Source organism: Numida meleagris, chromosome 16, assembly GCF_002078875.1.
Source record: "Numida meleagris isolate 19003 breed g44 Domestic line chromosome 16, NumMel1.0, whole genome shotgun sequence".
NCBI lineage: Eukaryota > Metazoa > Chordata > Aves > Galliformes > Numididae > Numida > Numida meleagris.
In genome coordinates this window covers 1680515-1696377 of record NC_034424.1, presented here as the reverse complement: position 1 = coordinate 1696377, position 15863 = coordinate 1680515, and the positions used below count along the sequence as shown (strand labels likewise).

The window sequence follows — 15863 nt, the reverse complement described above, 5'->3', positions numbered from 1 at the left end:
CCAGCTCCCTGCTCCCAGCTCCCTGCTCCCAGCTCCCTGCTCTGCGCCAGCTGGAAGGGATTGGAGGCAGGGCAGGCAGCGCTGTGCTATGCTCCAGTGTGCAGCCACAGCACCGCGTGCAGCTCGAGATCTGCACTGCACCTCACTGTCATTTAACGAAGGGCCGCGTGTGGGGGCACTACGAAAAGGCACAGAGGAAAAAACGACGTCCGACACAAAAAGCATCAGCCTGATTTCTGCAGTCAAACCGTTCTCATCTCAACGAATGCCAACGGACTAAGATGGTCACTTCTAAAAAAAAGCATTTTCTGAGAACTCTGTTTCTGCCGACATCGCATCTTTCTGCAAGTCAGGAGAGCGCGGAGCTGCAGCCGTTCCCATTCTCCCCTGCCCACAGATCTCCCCTCCCCAGCTGAAGTGACATCCAGCACAGGTAACCACCAGTATGTGCTCCAGCACTCTGTTTCTTTGTGCCATCTCTGTAGATCTTAAAAGCTGGGAAAAAAAAATCCCCAGCATTGTTGAAACAGGCTAAAACACAAGAGCTCTTTCTACCAAACTGTAAATTGCACAGTCAGCCCGAATTAAGAGGAGTTCATGCTGCAAGAGAGTAGCAAGCCAGCCTGTGGGATGTGGGAAGCCTTCAGTGACACAGAACCCTACACAAACCTGCGTCCCCGCGGGGCTGAGCACAACACAGGCTGGACTGGGTTAATTGCGAAAGGTTTACGAGCAGTGTGGGATGTTGCTCTGTGCAAGTTACATGTCAGTTTAAATGGCTTAAAACCCAAGATTCACAAGAGAAGATTGACTGTTATAACCAGCTCCTGCTTCCAGCAAGCTCAGCGTCAGGAGTCTGCCAGCCAACAACTGCCGAGGCTCCGCCAAAGGCAGCGCTGACCCCGGGGACAAGGTGCACAAAGGCAGCACGGATGAGAGGGCAGCACCTTTTCTCACACACAGACCTAAGCTGCCCTCCCAGTTTTTCCAAAAGGCACAGACAATCCCTGCACAAATGGAAAACGAGGCACTGAGGCAATGAGGAGTACCTGCTTTCCTCACGCAGCACTTGAGATCTCAGCAGGAAGAAAACTACACAAAGAGGGAGGCAGCAGCTTCTGGGAGGGATTTCCATCTTTGCTCAACTAGCATCTTTTTTTTGATACAGCTCCAGGAAATGGAAAAGTCTCATGAATACGGCTTGGCACTGGGAGTGCTTGAGTCCCAGGAAAAAAATATCAGTGCTGGAAGAATAAAAGGACAAGAAAGTAACAGCACAAGCAGGGGGGGTGGGCAAATTCCAAGGGTTAATTGTGCCTGACAACTCTGATTGATCTAAGAAGAGACTGGCTTGGCAGACAAGGGGAGAGCAGTAGTTTAGCTTGACTTTAGATGGTTTTGGACATAACTGTCTGAAGAACACATATAGCCAAATCATTTTGCTATGGATCAGATAGCTGCATGGAAAACTGGCAAGACACCAGTCCCAGAGAGTTGTGATCAACAGCACAAAGTCCAGCGGGCAGCCAGTTACTCCTAACATTCCTCAGGGGTCAGTAATGAGGCTAATATTGTTTAATGCTTCTATTCACAACCCAAAGACATAACACACCCTCAGCAAATTTACAAATGATACCACACGGTGGGAATGGCTGCCGTTGAGAAGGACCTCAGCAGGCTGGAGAAATGGCCTACCAGAACCCTCAGGAAACTTAAAGGTAAATACGAAGTCCTGCTCTTGAGCAACCTTTTCTAGGTACGCCCCAGTCTGAGATGGAGGGTGAACAGAGACCCTCAGAGGTGTGTTCATACCTGCCTTAGTCTGTGATTCAGAATCCCTCATGCAGGCAGCCTCCTTTTTACAGAGGACTGGTAAGATTTTTTTCAGATACACTGTATCTGCTGGAACCAATGCAAAGTCACTTGCAAGCTCACACAACTCATCCTTCTCCCAAATTCATCTTCCTGCACACTCTGCCTGACATTTACACTGAAGCAGCAGTAAAAGCACAACAGGAATTAACTGTAACAGTACAGACAGCCAACACAGATAAGCCACGGAGAACAGGCTATTCTTTCAGTCAGAATTTCACCCTGCCTACCCCCAAACCCCACTGCCATTTGGGTTTTACTTCACTAGTTCTAACATTCATTTCAAGCTACTACTTTGGAGAAAGGAAAGCAAGGGACTGATTCAGTTTCTGGCCTTCTTCATAAGATCATTGCTTCTTGGTCTAGTGACAGAGGTGGACATCTCCCACTAATGCAGGTTTTACCATGAAGTAAATAGCTAGAACCTCAAACAGAAAATCACATCAGTGGAGCTCATCTCCTCTGGCATTTCTGTTTGATGACTATATCCTTTGAAAACCCAGAGGAGCACACTAAGAGCCAGGAAAAGCTAGGGTTAGCCTTCAGGAGCTCACACTATCCACTCAACCATATGCTAGACAGTCATTTATAAGTTCTTGAAATAGAGTTAAAGAATACAAGATGCAAAGCTTAAAAATATGCCTTTTCTTTTTCAAAAAAAAAAAAATTGTACAGTCAGTTGTTAGTAGATCTACAAGAAGACACTCAGCTATCTTTAAGAAAAGTAAACCTCTGAAATGCACTGCACACAGAGTTTTCTAACCAGCAAGAGACAGTTGGGTAAACTGCAGTGTTTCCCGAAAGAGCTTTTTCAGTGGCTATTTTTTGTTTGTTTCCACCCTGCAGGCAGAGACACTTGACAAGGCAGTACAGCGCTTCGGGCTGCTGAGCTCTAGGCTTGTTTTGCTGTCTCACTCTCACAATACAAACACAGCTCAGCGTGAGGCTGGTGTGGGCACAGTGGGCAAGGGCAGTTCCATGGAGGGAGTCTCGGTCACTTCGGCAGGACTAGGCTTGCGAAGCTCCAGTTTCTCAGTGAGCTGGTTATGAAGCTCCTTCACAGCCTCCCCGCTCTGCAGAAAGAGATTTAGGGAGAGGAAAAACAGAAGAGTCAAGCTTCATTCCTGCCGCTACTAGCTACAGCACTAAACATGCAGTTATCCTCAATGTTTTAACACAAACCAATGCAGAAAGAGGAAGTTACAAGGTAATTAAGACAACTTAGAAGGCTGCTACCTGAACAAAGCACACATTCCATTAAGCAAGGTCTGGGAAAGGCAGCCGCTTTCATTTGCAATTAATTTTCCATTTCTCATTACCTGTTTGGTGGGTTCCAAAGCCTTCTGCAGAGACTCTAATTTGGCAGGCGCCACTTTGTGATGCAGATGAAGCAGCAGTCTTAGTACATGTCTATGTACATTCTCCTTTCTGAAAAAAGCAAGTTTAAAGCAGACTGTTATACACAAACGCAGTCTAGAAAATGAGAAAGCTACAGCAACGTTATCAGAAGAATATCTAACACAACCATGGACTGACAGCTTTGCTGGAATCTCCCGAAAAACCTAGGAATTGCTTGCATGCTACAAAGCACTAACCCTGCCTTCAATCTCCATCTAATTCATGTAACTAATTCAACAGGGGTGGGCTAACTGTAGCAACCACGGGGAAGGCGGGGTGGATTTTAAGCAGAGGCTGCAGCATGTGGCAGCAATTTCCTTCTCAGCTTTGCTGGAGGAGCCATATGCACATCCAGGAGAATGTTTTGCCCTCACTGTACATGAAGGAAGGAAGCTGCTTCTGGGGAAGCCTCCCAGAGGTTAGATCTGGTTTGACAGCCACCAGCTAAACCACACTGGCTTAACAGAATTAACAAACAGGTTTTCTGTGTGCAGCTGTTACAGCAAAGAGCTGCAGTTAGTGCCTCATATTCACAGCCACTGCAAAGCATGAAGGATATTATCTTTTGCAACTCCAACTCGAGAATAACAAATATGGTTCAGGTAATCAACACTAATTGTTAAGTAACACTTAACAATTCTGCAGTTAAAAACCTTATCACAATATATACCTTTCCTAAAAGAAAAAGAGCATGAGGTTAACGATTTCAATTGTGTGTGAAGAATTTGCTGAAACATTAAACAATAGTTCAAAGAAGTACAGCCTCTCTCAATTATCTTACAAACTCACTTCCTCCAAGGAAAATCAGATTTACCTTGAGCACGCAGTGAGAAAGAAGCCATCAAAGAGACTGGTGCAGAACTCTTCAACTGCAAATTCATCACCCAGCAGTGTGAGGTTACCAGTGAGCAGATGCAGAAAGATATCACTGAAGGCCAAGTCGCTGAATGTCTCGACTACACAACATAAGAAGAGAGAGACTGAGACTTGCAAGTATGTGCCAAACCCAGATTACACAGCAGAGGTTCCTGCCAAAAACTCTGTGAAAACTTTTCCTTACTGGCTTTTACAACAGGTAGCCCAGGCAGGTGGCTGTGACCTTCCACCTTAGGAGCAGAGAGCTGAGAAAAATACAAAGAAAACCCATGTCTCCATCAAGACTGAAGTCACACAGAGCAGCTTGCTGCTGCTGCCAGAATCACAGGGTTCCCTGCTTCACTTCTCCACAGCTCTCTGCTCACGGCCACATCCACCTCCTTGCATCCTCAGACCCCGTAGTGAACAGATGCAAACTGCTGACCAGTGAAAAAGTCACCCGTGTAAATGGGCTGACCATTAAGCAAAGGGTCCAAAGAACAGTGCTGGGGCAACAGAGGGAGTGGGGAATGCACCCCATTGCTGGGAGCAGCAGTTCCTAAGCGTGCTGCAGAACTTCCACGCAACTTAACCCGGAGAAGTCAGTTAAGAAGGTAACCTCAGAGAGGAATTTAGGGCTGTGTTTGGTCCTGTTTTGTTCCAGGTTTTTTCACCACACAAACCCAAGTCTCAAAAATTTCTGGCCACATGCGATTGCTGTGAGGAGCTGCAGAATTAAGCCACCTAAGTTTTTATCTTTCAGCTTCATTCCTTAAAGCTCTCTGCTAATCCCATTGTTAATACAGCCTTTGATGTAAGGAACTGCTGACCTTCAGTCACTACCCCTAAGTTCTTGGATCAGCAGAAGAAACATCCTAATTGCAGACAAAAAACAAACACGTAATTCTGCAGGGCTTTACAGTTAAGTCACCAGAGGAGGCAAAAGCAGAATGTATGTCTTTGTCTCTGAAATCAGCTTCATTCCAGGTTGTAACTTGACCCCTGGGTCTCCAAGACAAGGGAAACAGCTGCAGAACAGAAGACAAGACAAAAACTCACCTAGTGCTGGCAGGAGCCTGAGGAAAGCATTCTTGTTCCTCTGTTTAGTTATGTGAAGGACATAGTATAGCCCAATCTCACAAGCTATTCTGTTCTCCTGCAAGAACCTGTTACAAAAGAAGCAAAGCTTCTTAATCAATAAAAATAAATCACTTCCTTTTTTCTTTAAAGAGTTTAAAACAGCGCTGGATAGGAATCGAGCAGTGACAGCAACGGTTAACCTCAAACCCACAGGAAAGCAGCTACTCAGCTGATGAGCATCACTAAATCCACTGCCACAGCCAAGGAGGATTTTACCATTCAGCAAACACTGCATTATGTCACAATTATACAATTGGATCTGGTTGAGAACATTTTAAACGGTATTAATGATAAAAGTGATAATTTTAAAAGGGTTTTAAAAGAAGCTCAAGTAATTTAAAACGATGAAAGCACAGCAGTGATTTGTTTTATGGAATCCTAAAGGTCAGACTTCAGCACTGTCACAGAGCAAACATAAGTCCAACCAGTGGGATTCAGTACTCCAGATCCTGGCATACAGATAAGAATTGTGCTGGAAATTAGCACAAGATCTGAATAAGAGAGCACAAAGAGGATTTTTAATTATCTCTTTGAAGCCCCTGGAGTGATAAGTTATCAACAGAGAGCGTCTGCATGACAAAGATGTACAACAAGATTTACAATAGCACTCTCCAGACAGTACCCATGGGCACCTATCCAGCTGCACCCAGATGAAATGGCATCACCTCCAGCATTATTCATTCACTGCGTGGAGAGTTACACAGTCAGCGTTATTTGAAAACAGTAATGACAAGTACTTTCATATTCACCCTGCTGTAAAATTGTTCAAAGCAAGAAACATATTTTATGTAGATACATTTCATTTGAGGAATCATAGTGGAAACCCATTTCGCTAAAAGTAAAGTGTAGGTTCGATTAACCAGGACTAAATCTTACTCCCAAAAAAGTCTTTACCACATACAGTATTTTCTTCTGTCAGTGTTGATTGGCTTCTTGAGATTTTGCTTTAGTAACAAGACCAGCATGTAAAAAGAAGCTGGGAACACAGAATACGTACTTGGTGAAAGCCTCAGGAATGGTGCTGGGGTAGGGAACCGGCCCCTTTTCCTCCGAGGGCAGTTTCTGATCTACATTGAATGTGTGGTCATCCACCACAAAAGACATCAGCATAGGCAAGAACTTCGTGATCAACTCAGCTTCCTTAGAGGGATGGAAGGAGAGAGGAAAAAGGAGAATGCTTTCATCAATCAGTTCACACCATCTAATAACTCCACGGCACCGTAACAAATACCAAGGCAGTATCACTAGCTCCACCCTACACTTAGGAAAACAAGCTTTTGGACATCCAGTTCCTTTCAAACTTGTTGCAACTTCCACGTGATCCAGTGGTAATGAGGAAAACTATTTCACCCACTCCTGCTCAAATGCTTTCTTTGGACAATGACGTAACACTTCTTCCAAGAGATGTTTTCTGATCTGCAAGCTCCGCATGTTAAGGATGGTACCATCACTTTTAACAGCAATTACAAATCATTCTCTTTATTCCCTAAACTGACAGAGATCAATGGCTAACTAGAGTAGCAGGAGAAAGTATTTATGCACATCTTCTCTCCACAGAAAACAATGCTGCATCAGATTCACAGAACAGCAGGCTAAAGAATTTAAGAGAGTAACAGTTCAACTTAGAAACAGTAAGGGTCAGATGTTCAAGTAAATGAAGAGCAGGCAAAGGAAGCTTGCAGCACGCCCATCTGAGCTGCTGCTCGGTGACCACCCAGATGCTTTTCCAAAGGAAGCTCTTGTTGAAAGGTATGCAGAAAGCTGACTTGATTAAATCAGGGACACATAACATACATCAAATAAGAAACAGATCTAAAGAAGGCTCACCATTTTTGGCTCCTTGAAGACTTGACTGTCGATCATGTCCCAGGCCCCCTGTCCTAAAGACAGCATCCTAAGGAGCAGCAGCAGATCTGGGCTTTCCTCGAATTTTAAAGAGGGGGAGAAAAAACAGCTAGTTTGATCTTCCACAATTTACACATACAGGTATTTACTTGGAAGCAGTGGTTTATATTCAAAGCTCTCCTGGACTAACAGTGGTATCAAAGACTGCTAGAGGCATTCAGTCCTCAAATTTAATTGATAGCTGATTTTTAAAATGGGAATCAAATAGCTGCAAGAAGAACAGACACGCCTTAGAGTTGTTCTTTGTAGCATTCTATAACGTGCTAAGAAGTACACAGACAATCTGAGCAGGACACTGTTTTTGAAGGTGTCCAACCAAATTAGGATACTGAAATATAACGTGACAGGATGAATCAAATCATCTGAGCAGAAGTAAGAAATAGGAAGTGTATGTAAGAACAAGTTTTTCCTTTATATCCTGCCCTGAAACCAAAACAATCTTCTATTTTAAACTGCCATGAAGAAGTTATTTAATCCAACAATGAAATCTAACAACTCAGAGATGAAGACAGCAAATGTCTCACACAGTTCAGATGTCTGTAGGGCGCCTTCCCTTTCCACTGAAGTACCTCCTGCAGACACTACTTGCAGGAACTGTACTGTACTGCAGCCAACAGAGCAGACCAGTGTAAAGTGAGCCATCATATTTACCATGGCAGGGATTAAAGGCTGCTGCTGTTCAGTACTCTGGTGGAAGGACAACGCAGGGATGCACAGACATATATAGCTGCCAGGAAAGACGAGCCATACAAAGAATTCACGGTCAATTCAGAGAGCTCCAAAATGCCTGTCTCCAAATAGTGCTCCTGCAGGTTTCTAAGGTATTTACTGCAAACAGGAAGTTGGTACTACATTTCAACTTACAAATGCATTTGAAAACTTAATCCTACTTCTTCTATATTGGCAGCCCTTTGCTGATGAATACTATTCAATCAAGACTAGGTTCATGCTAGGTACACTTGCTGCAACACTCACCCTGGGTAAGGTGTCCTGCCCAACTAAGTCCTGCAGGTGCCTTATGGTACTCAGGGCTAAGGTGTTAATGGCAAAGGGATCACACAAGATCATCGATAAGTCCCTGAGAGAAGAGGCAAAAGTCAAATACATGTCACACCTAACAATCAACGCAGCAGACTAGTGTCACACCCAGCTGTAGGACACTAGTTTCTTAAGAAGATGCATCTCGTAGAACACAGAACAGAGCCTGCTGTTGCAATCCTGTAATCCTGTCAACTATTAGATGTAATGTCAAAGTAGTACATGCAGTAAATCAACACAAAACCCAGAAACTGCTGTGAGAAAGGGCAATTACTGCAACAATCCCTTTCCTATTATAACAAAAAAATCAAATTTCTGGCTTTTGTTACCTATAGGTCTTCATCCCACGAACCTTCTCCTGCCTTTGTAAAAACATCATTAATGTTATTTCAGACAACCTGCTCTTTCAAGTCAAAGAAAACAATTACCAAAGGTCTTTTGCACTGAAATGGAACGGGAGAGCTCACACGGACAGTTACAGGCCACAGGAAACCTGCAACAATTACTCAAGGTAACTGAAACATTACCAAGGATTTAACCAGAAGGTGCCTGAATATGCCCTAGTGCAAGAACGTTGCTGAATTTACTGCACTTGACCATGTAGAACTACTAGCTGCTGGCTTGTTTTAGGGAAGAATTAACACCTGAAGTACGTCAGATATTGTGACAACTGGAACCCAATTTCCATTCTCTCAATAAAGAGCCTAAGCAGCTTACCCCAAAACTTGCTCTTGTCCTTTCTTCACTCCATCCAGAAAGCCTTGCAGTTCCCGAGCTCTCTTGTTGTCCACAAACTTCTCTCGAATGCAGGCATCAAGGCACCACGTGAACTACTCAGCAAAGGAGAAAGCTTGATGACAATGACAGACTGGCAATAAAATACACGCTATCAAGGAAAACAGGCTTGGAATGACCTCCAAACCTCAGGAGTTAGAATCATAGAATCAGCAAGGTTGGAAAAGACCTACAAGATCATCCAGCCCAGCCATTCACCTACCACCAATATAACCCCACTAAACCATGTCTCTCAACACAACATCTAAACGTTTCTTGAACACCTCCAGGGATGGTGACTCCACCACCTCCCTGGGCAGCCCGTTCCAGCGCCTGACCACTCTTTCAGAAAAGTAGTATTTCCTAATGTCCAGCCTAAATCTCCCCTGGTGCAACTTGAAGCCATTCCCCCTCGTCCTGTCACTAGTTACAAGAGAGAAGAGGCCGACCCCCAGCTCACCACAACCTCCCTTCAGGAGTTATAGAGAGCCATGAGGTCTCCCCTGAGCCTCCTCCAGGCTGAACAATCCCAGCTCCCTCAGCCGCTCCTCATCAGCCCTGTGCTCCAGACCCACCAGCTTCATTGCCCTTCTCTGAACATGCTCCAGGGCCTCAATGTCTTTCTTGCAGTGAGGGGCCCAATAATAGTTAATAAGAGTTAATAAATTCTCTTAATAGACTTGGATATGGTAACAAGCTGATCACAAATACAAAGGAGGTTGAATATATAAACATCCCAGAAGGAAGTCAGAAGTTCCAATGTAAGTTAAACTGTTGTCATTTTCTCCCCTTCAGTGACAGGTATTCCTTGGCAGTTAAGGCTCACACTGAAACTACATCACTTAATAACAATAACATGAGATTTTTTTAGCCAATGTTCTACCACTCCCACCCTCTGAGAAGGTATTATTAAAAGTGGAGAAGTTTCTGCTTTCTTACCAAAATGGAAAGGTAGTTGAGTGAAATGTTTTATCTAATCTCAAACTGTGGCTTTGATGGGTTTTTTTTCCCCTTAAGAAAACAGCCTAAGCTTTCCTCAATATTTCGGATGCCAAGAAAGAAAAACATGCTCAATTTTCCAAAATATTTCGTCATGGCTTACTTTCCTCTCACCAGCCACTGCATCATACAGTGGCAAAATGAGGACACTGACAACAATGTGCACCTTGACAACAATTACTCTTTTTCTGTTCAGCCCCTGTCTATACACTCATTTTGAGACTCTTGATCAGAAGACATAAAAGAGCACGCAGTCATATTTGTCGTCACTCTAGGACATATGCTCTGTAAGCAGAATACACACAAAACTTAGCAGCATTACTTAGAAGAAAAAGCCTTCTTGTAGATCAGAACAATCCTGAGCACAGGCAAAGGACCAGTACCAAGACCCTGATGTGACATTAACACTGTGCCCACCACACCCCATTACTTTAATAGCTTAACATTTTTATGACTCAAGATACAAAGTATTCCACGTTACACATGTAGTTTACTGACAGATGGAGTGTGTCACACCAGCACAACGCAATGGAAAGCAAGCTTAAATAAGAACCCAGGGCTAGCTCATGTTTTTGATTTTTCTTTGCAGCATCTACATAAGTCAGATTAGATTTTTTTTTCCCCAACAGTGCACACGTCCCATAAATTTGATTTGTGGGTTATGAAATGAAAGCAAGCTGCTGGTTAACCAAGACAAAGTTTTCACCTCAAGTTCCAAGGACTATAAGGTGACTTTTGGATTCAAGGTCTGAACTCTCTTCTCAGAGAGGAGTCACCTCTGGGCTGAAGTCCTGCAGGGCAGCAGGTATGCACAGGAGTGGACAAAACAGAATACTCTCCAGAAATACTCCCATCTGTCCCACGTGACTAATACCTTATGACAGGGGTCAACGGTGCAGATTTCACTGATTTCCAGGTCATGCAGTGACATCAGGAGCTCTGCTCGTAGTGTGCAGTAATGCACATTCCTTGTCCGGAGGAATAAGGTTCTCAGGAACTGCAACACCATGTCGTAGAGCTTCACATTCTTCCCAATCATCTGAGTCAGCTTCTGAACCACCTAAATCCAAAGTGGAAAAACGTGCACTCACTACCAAGAGATACTGTGACTTCACACACAGAACGCAAATTACTTCTTCTACATGATTTATCTGCTTTGAAACATTCACATGAACCTGAGTTCCTTAAAAGAAACTATTTTAAACTAGGATTCCTAAAAGCACTTCTTCAAGAGATGTTCACCACATTTTTCACAGCCGTACTGAAAGAGCCAGGAATTTCAAAAATGGCTCTCCTGCAAAAAAAAAATTGAAGCATTTGTAAAGTTAAGGCACTCAGCCAAATCAAAAAGGCAATAAACATTACCTAATATCAAAGAATGTAATCTGCCGTTACTAAAGCATGGAAAGTAGCTCACTTTTCTTTGGAAGACTTTTTGTATTTCTTTTTTAAGGTTACAGGACATGACAATGAAGGTGATGTCTGCAGCGCAAACCTGAAGGAAATTCCACCAGAGCACTTGCACTAAAAGTGGGCTTTTGAAAGCAAAACAGACCTAAACCATATCCTCCAAGTAACAGGTGTACTATGCTCTGAAATTAAAGCATTATACTGCCTTATCACTGCAATTCTTTAGTATTCTCAGTAGCAAGACCTTACAGAAACTCTGGTATTTCCCTTTTGGAGCTAAAGCCCCCTGAGGTGAAGTGACCAATTACAGCTGAGCCAATCTAATGGCTTGCTGCTGCCAAAAAGGGGAGAGACCCACTCCTAACACCTACGCTGCTCTTCCCTCCCACATCAAGCTTGCCTATGAAATCCAGCCCAGTTTGGTCCCGGTGACCTCATCTTTGAGCAGATTCAACACACTGTCTTGGAAAACCACTTATTGGTTTTATTTGCATTTAATGAGCTGACTCAGCTCATGAAAGGGTCTGATATTACCAGAGCGACTGGCAAGAACGGGAGGAGCAGCACCTGCCCTCCCAGCAGCAGGATTAGATCAGCTCAGCCACCTGAGCTGGTGTACTTCCACCTAACAAGTAACTTTTCAGAATGCCAACATAGCTACAACTTTCAATGCTCCTTTCCATTTAAAAAATAGTAATAGTAAGGAACTGGTCTCTCTCCATCCTGCTAAAAAAAAAAAAAAAAAACCAACAAAAACAACAAACACACCAAACAATAAAAGGTATTTAAGCTAATCAAACCGATTTGATAGAGATGCTCTGGCTTCAGAACAGCTGAGGAATATTGTCAGGATAAGCAATAAGGAAAACATGAAAATTTCACAGACAGCTACGAACATTAATAAATAATTACACAGCATTGAGTAACTATTAAAATAATTCCTGCTGCTTTGATCAAGGCAAAATGGCCCGTATTTCTTGCAAATACTTTGTCTACGCAATCAGCTTCAGTATCAAAGTTGGCTGGGTGCAATGAACGCTCCACAATCCAGTGAGGCTGACTGAAAGCTGATGAACAACGTTCAGAAGCACGCTGTAAGAGATTTCCTTGTCTTACCTCTCCCTGACGTCTTGCTTTGGGAGATGGACTGAAGAAGTTGTGCAGGACAGAAATATCGTTGCTGAAGAGAATATTTTCTTTCTCCAGGATATATTGCTTCAGCAGTGGAGATACCTCGTCACCAAACAGAGCCTGGTTATCCTGCCAAATCTGGCGCTTCACCTCCACTGCACATGCTTTATACAAATCCTTATCAGCCATTACTAACTTCAGCTTCTTCTCAGGCACCTATGATCAACAGAGCAGTTACCTCCACGTAGCGGACCTCACCTGCTTGACTTTCCAGCAAGTATCTGACTGCAGAAGACATCTAAATCACAATCTCAGGTAGTACGGCAATTTACATAACAGTGCAATTAAATAAAGTATCACAGACTCATCTTCTGCCTTCCCTATTCTAGCAGCAGTCAGCCAATCCTAAGAAATTTAACTTTTTAAACAAGCAAATAACACATCAAGTTTTTCCTTACTCCTTTCAAAGGGGGAAAAAGATTTTCTTAAACTCTATGACACTGAGATTTGGGATTATTCAGAACTCTGCAGCTTATAAAAGGAACAGTTCTGAATCCATCACCTTAAGTACAATACACTGCTTTTAATATGGCTGCTCCTTGAGATTTTTGTTTCACCAATCTGAATCTCTATCCTGTGTGCTTCTTATTGCCTTCTTCAAAACTCATTTTCTACTTGTCATAGGTTTTTAAATCAGCTACAGAAAAATTCACTTACTAGAGATTTTGACTACTTTTAGGAAGCTACGTGTATTAAATAAGATAAAGAAACTGCCTCATCTGATTTTGAAAAAGCAAAATGCTTTTTAAATTAAGCGTACTGAACTGTTAACCAGACACAAGAATCCAGAAAATATTTGGTCAGTTGCACTGATGCGTGCAGAGCATCTGCAGCTGGAGCCAGGAGCCCAGCCAGCAGCACAGACACTGAAGTCGTACAACAGAGATGTAACAGAGCAGGCCAGCCTAAGCAGCAGTTTTACCTTGGGCAAGTGCTTCATGACACACATTACCACAGGCTGTATGGAAGGCATCTTGACCAAGGAAAAGCTTTTCTCCAGGAGATCTTCCAGTTTCTTGTACCTGAAAACACATAAGACCAAGAGACTCTAACTACCATTTAACTGCAAAGGACCACAGCAGCTCATCTCAAACACGGCAACTTGAGCCCCCAGAAGACCCAACTCTTTTTCACAAGCCACTTGCCCGCTGCAGATAACGTCTGCACTAAATCCCCCGCTCACCCCGAACAACCAACAAGCCTACAGACAGACCTTTCCTCCACCTTCCCTTCCAAGGCGATGGCCGAGACACGCTCCAGCAGCTTCTCCCTCAGCTCGTCGAACACTGACTGGTGGAACTCCAGCCGGGGGGTGCCGTGCAGGTCCAGGAAGGGCAGGGCCGACTGCAGCGAGGGCAGCAGGACCCCATTTTCCGTCTGCCAAAACAAACAGGGGACGGGGCAGTCAGCAAGGGCTGCTAAATGAAATAATTTTTCAAAAAGGACAAAAAAGCACAAAGCAAAGCACAGATGCTACCCGGGGCCTTCTCGCCCCAAAACAAAGCACAGACGCCAACCCGGGGCATTCTCGCCCCGCCGTCTCCATGGCGACCCGCCCCACCTGGAACTGCTCGATGGCCTTCAGCGGCTCCGTGCAGTTGGTCAGCGTCTCCTTGAGGTCCTCGCCATTGGCCACCCCCAGCTCCTGCAGCCCCGCGTACATGGCAGCCGGCCGCCCCGCCGGGCCCGCTCCCGCCGCGGTGCTCCCGCCGCGGTCCGCCCTCTCCCGGTCCCCCAGCGCGGCCCGGTCCCACGCTTGTTCCGTCCGCCCGGAACCCGCTCCGCCGCACAAACGTTCCGGCTCGCTGCGACCAAGCGGCTGATCCCGCGAAGGAGGGAATGAGATCGGGAAATGCGGCCGACATCACAGAGGGTGATGTCTCAAAAGCCGATTATTTAACATTTTTGTCTGGCTGAGCTATTTTTCTCAAGGCTGAAGCTCTGCTTTAAGTTCCATATGTCCTGCTTATCTCAGAAAAACAACCTTCCCGTGATGGAGCTTCTCTTCAAGATCCAGGTGCCATAAATAAGGAACAAGGACAGCCATCCAGATGACATACGAATCCAAGATGGGACGAGGCGTCCTTGTACCCAAACATGGGTAATCAAAGAGTGGGACACCTCCCCAAACCACCACCAAAGACCACTAAAGGCCCCCACATGAGCTCAGAAGATTCAGATATGTCACATAACTTTGTACATACATAATGGTATGCATATGCAATAGGTAGGTGTGGTTATGAGAGACACAGACCTGTTGGAGGGCGTCCAGAGGAGGGACACAAAACTGTTCCAGGGGATGGAACACCTCCCTAAGAGGACAGGCTGAGAGCTGGGGCTGTGCAGCCTGGAAAAAAGAAGGCTGCGAGGAGAGCTGAGAGCGGCCTGTCAGTGTCTAAAGGGGTGTAAGAAGGAAGGAGACAGACTCTTTAGCAGGGTCTGCTATGATAGCACAAGGGGAGATGGTTTCAAACCAAAAGAGGGGAGATTTAGTTTGGATATAAGGAAGAAGTTTTTTACAGTAAGGGTGGTGAGGCACTGGCACAGGTTGCCCAGAGAGGTGGTGATGCCCCGTCCCTGCAGACACTCACAGTCAGGCTGGACGGGGCTCTGAGCACCTTGATATGGACTGGTACTTTCTGATGACAACCTGAGGGAGCTGTGTGTGTCCCTGTTCCCTGGAGGGGAGTTGGACTAGATTGCCTTTAAGTGTCCCTTCCAACTCAAACAATTCTATGATTATCATAGAATCATAAAGGTTGGAAAATACCTCTAAGATCATCTAGTCCAGCCATCCACCCACCACCAATACTGCCCACTAAACCACGTCCCTAAGTACTATAGCTACTCTTTTCTTGAACACCTCCAGGGATGGTGACTCCACCACCTGCCTGGGCAGCCTGTTCCATTGCCTGACTACTCTTTCTGAGAAGAAATTCTTCCTAATATCCAACCTGAACCTCCCCGGTGCAATTTGAGGCCATTCCCACTTGTCCTATCATTATGTATTAGATAGGTGTGTCATGAAAACTTTCTGGACAATAAACAAAAGCCAGTGTACAGACTCAGTACACCACATTTGTGGGAATATCCCACCCTGTGCCTTGCACAGAATAAATCAATGTCTCCTCTCCAAACACTTGTCTTTTGGCTGTGTTTCGGGAGATTTACAATGGACAACAGGGGGAAGGGGCCCTTCCACGACCATCATTTGGCCTCCTCAGGCCTGAACTTTCTGGACAGTTGCTACAGAGTGGAAAAATAATCCCACTTTTGCACTC

At 44.7% G+C, this 15863-nt stretch overlaps 1 protein-coding gene across 1 annotated transcript; it reads right to left on the bottom strand.

Moving 5' to 3' along the window:
• Positions 2503-14342, bottom strand: NELFB (negative elongation factor complex member B). The gene is made up of 13 exons (XM_021414168.1): positions 14144-14342; positions 13796-13959; positions 13505-13604; positions 12508-12738; positions 10856-11041; positions 8926-9038; positions 8146-8248; positions 7093-7188; positions 6263-6405; positions 5185-5291; positions 4085-4226; positions 3192-3300; positions 2503-2945 (listed from the first exon to the last, which is right to left on the bottom strand). The coding sequence occupies exons 1-13, from the start codon at positions 14243-14245 to the stop codon at positions 2808-2810; spliced, it is 1734 nt and encodes a 577-aa protein (XP_021269843.1). The 5' UTR covers positions 14246-14342; the 3' UTR covers positions 2503-2807.

Coding starts and splice junctions, on each gene's coding strand:
- NELFB (XM_021414168.1), bottom strand. CDS start 14,245: ATGTACGCGGGGCTGCAGGAGCTGGGGGTGGCCAATGGCGAGGACCTC. Junction 9,039..10,855: donor CCGTTGACCCCTGTCATAAG/GTATTAGTCACG, acceptor TTTGCTGAGTAG/TTCACGTGGTGCCTTGATGC. Junction 5,292..6,262: donor ATTCCTGAGGCTTTCACCAA/GTACGTATTCTG, acceptor CTTTTGTAACAG/GTTCTTGCAGGAGAACAGAA.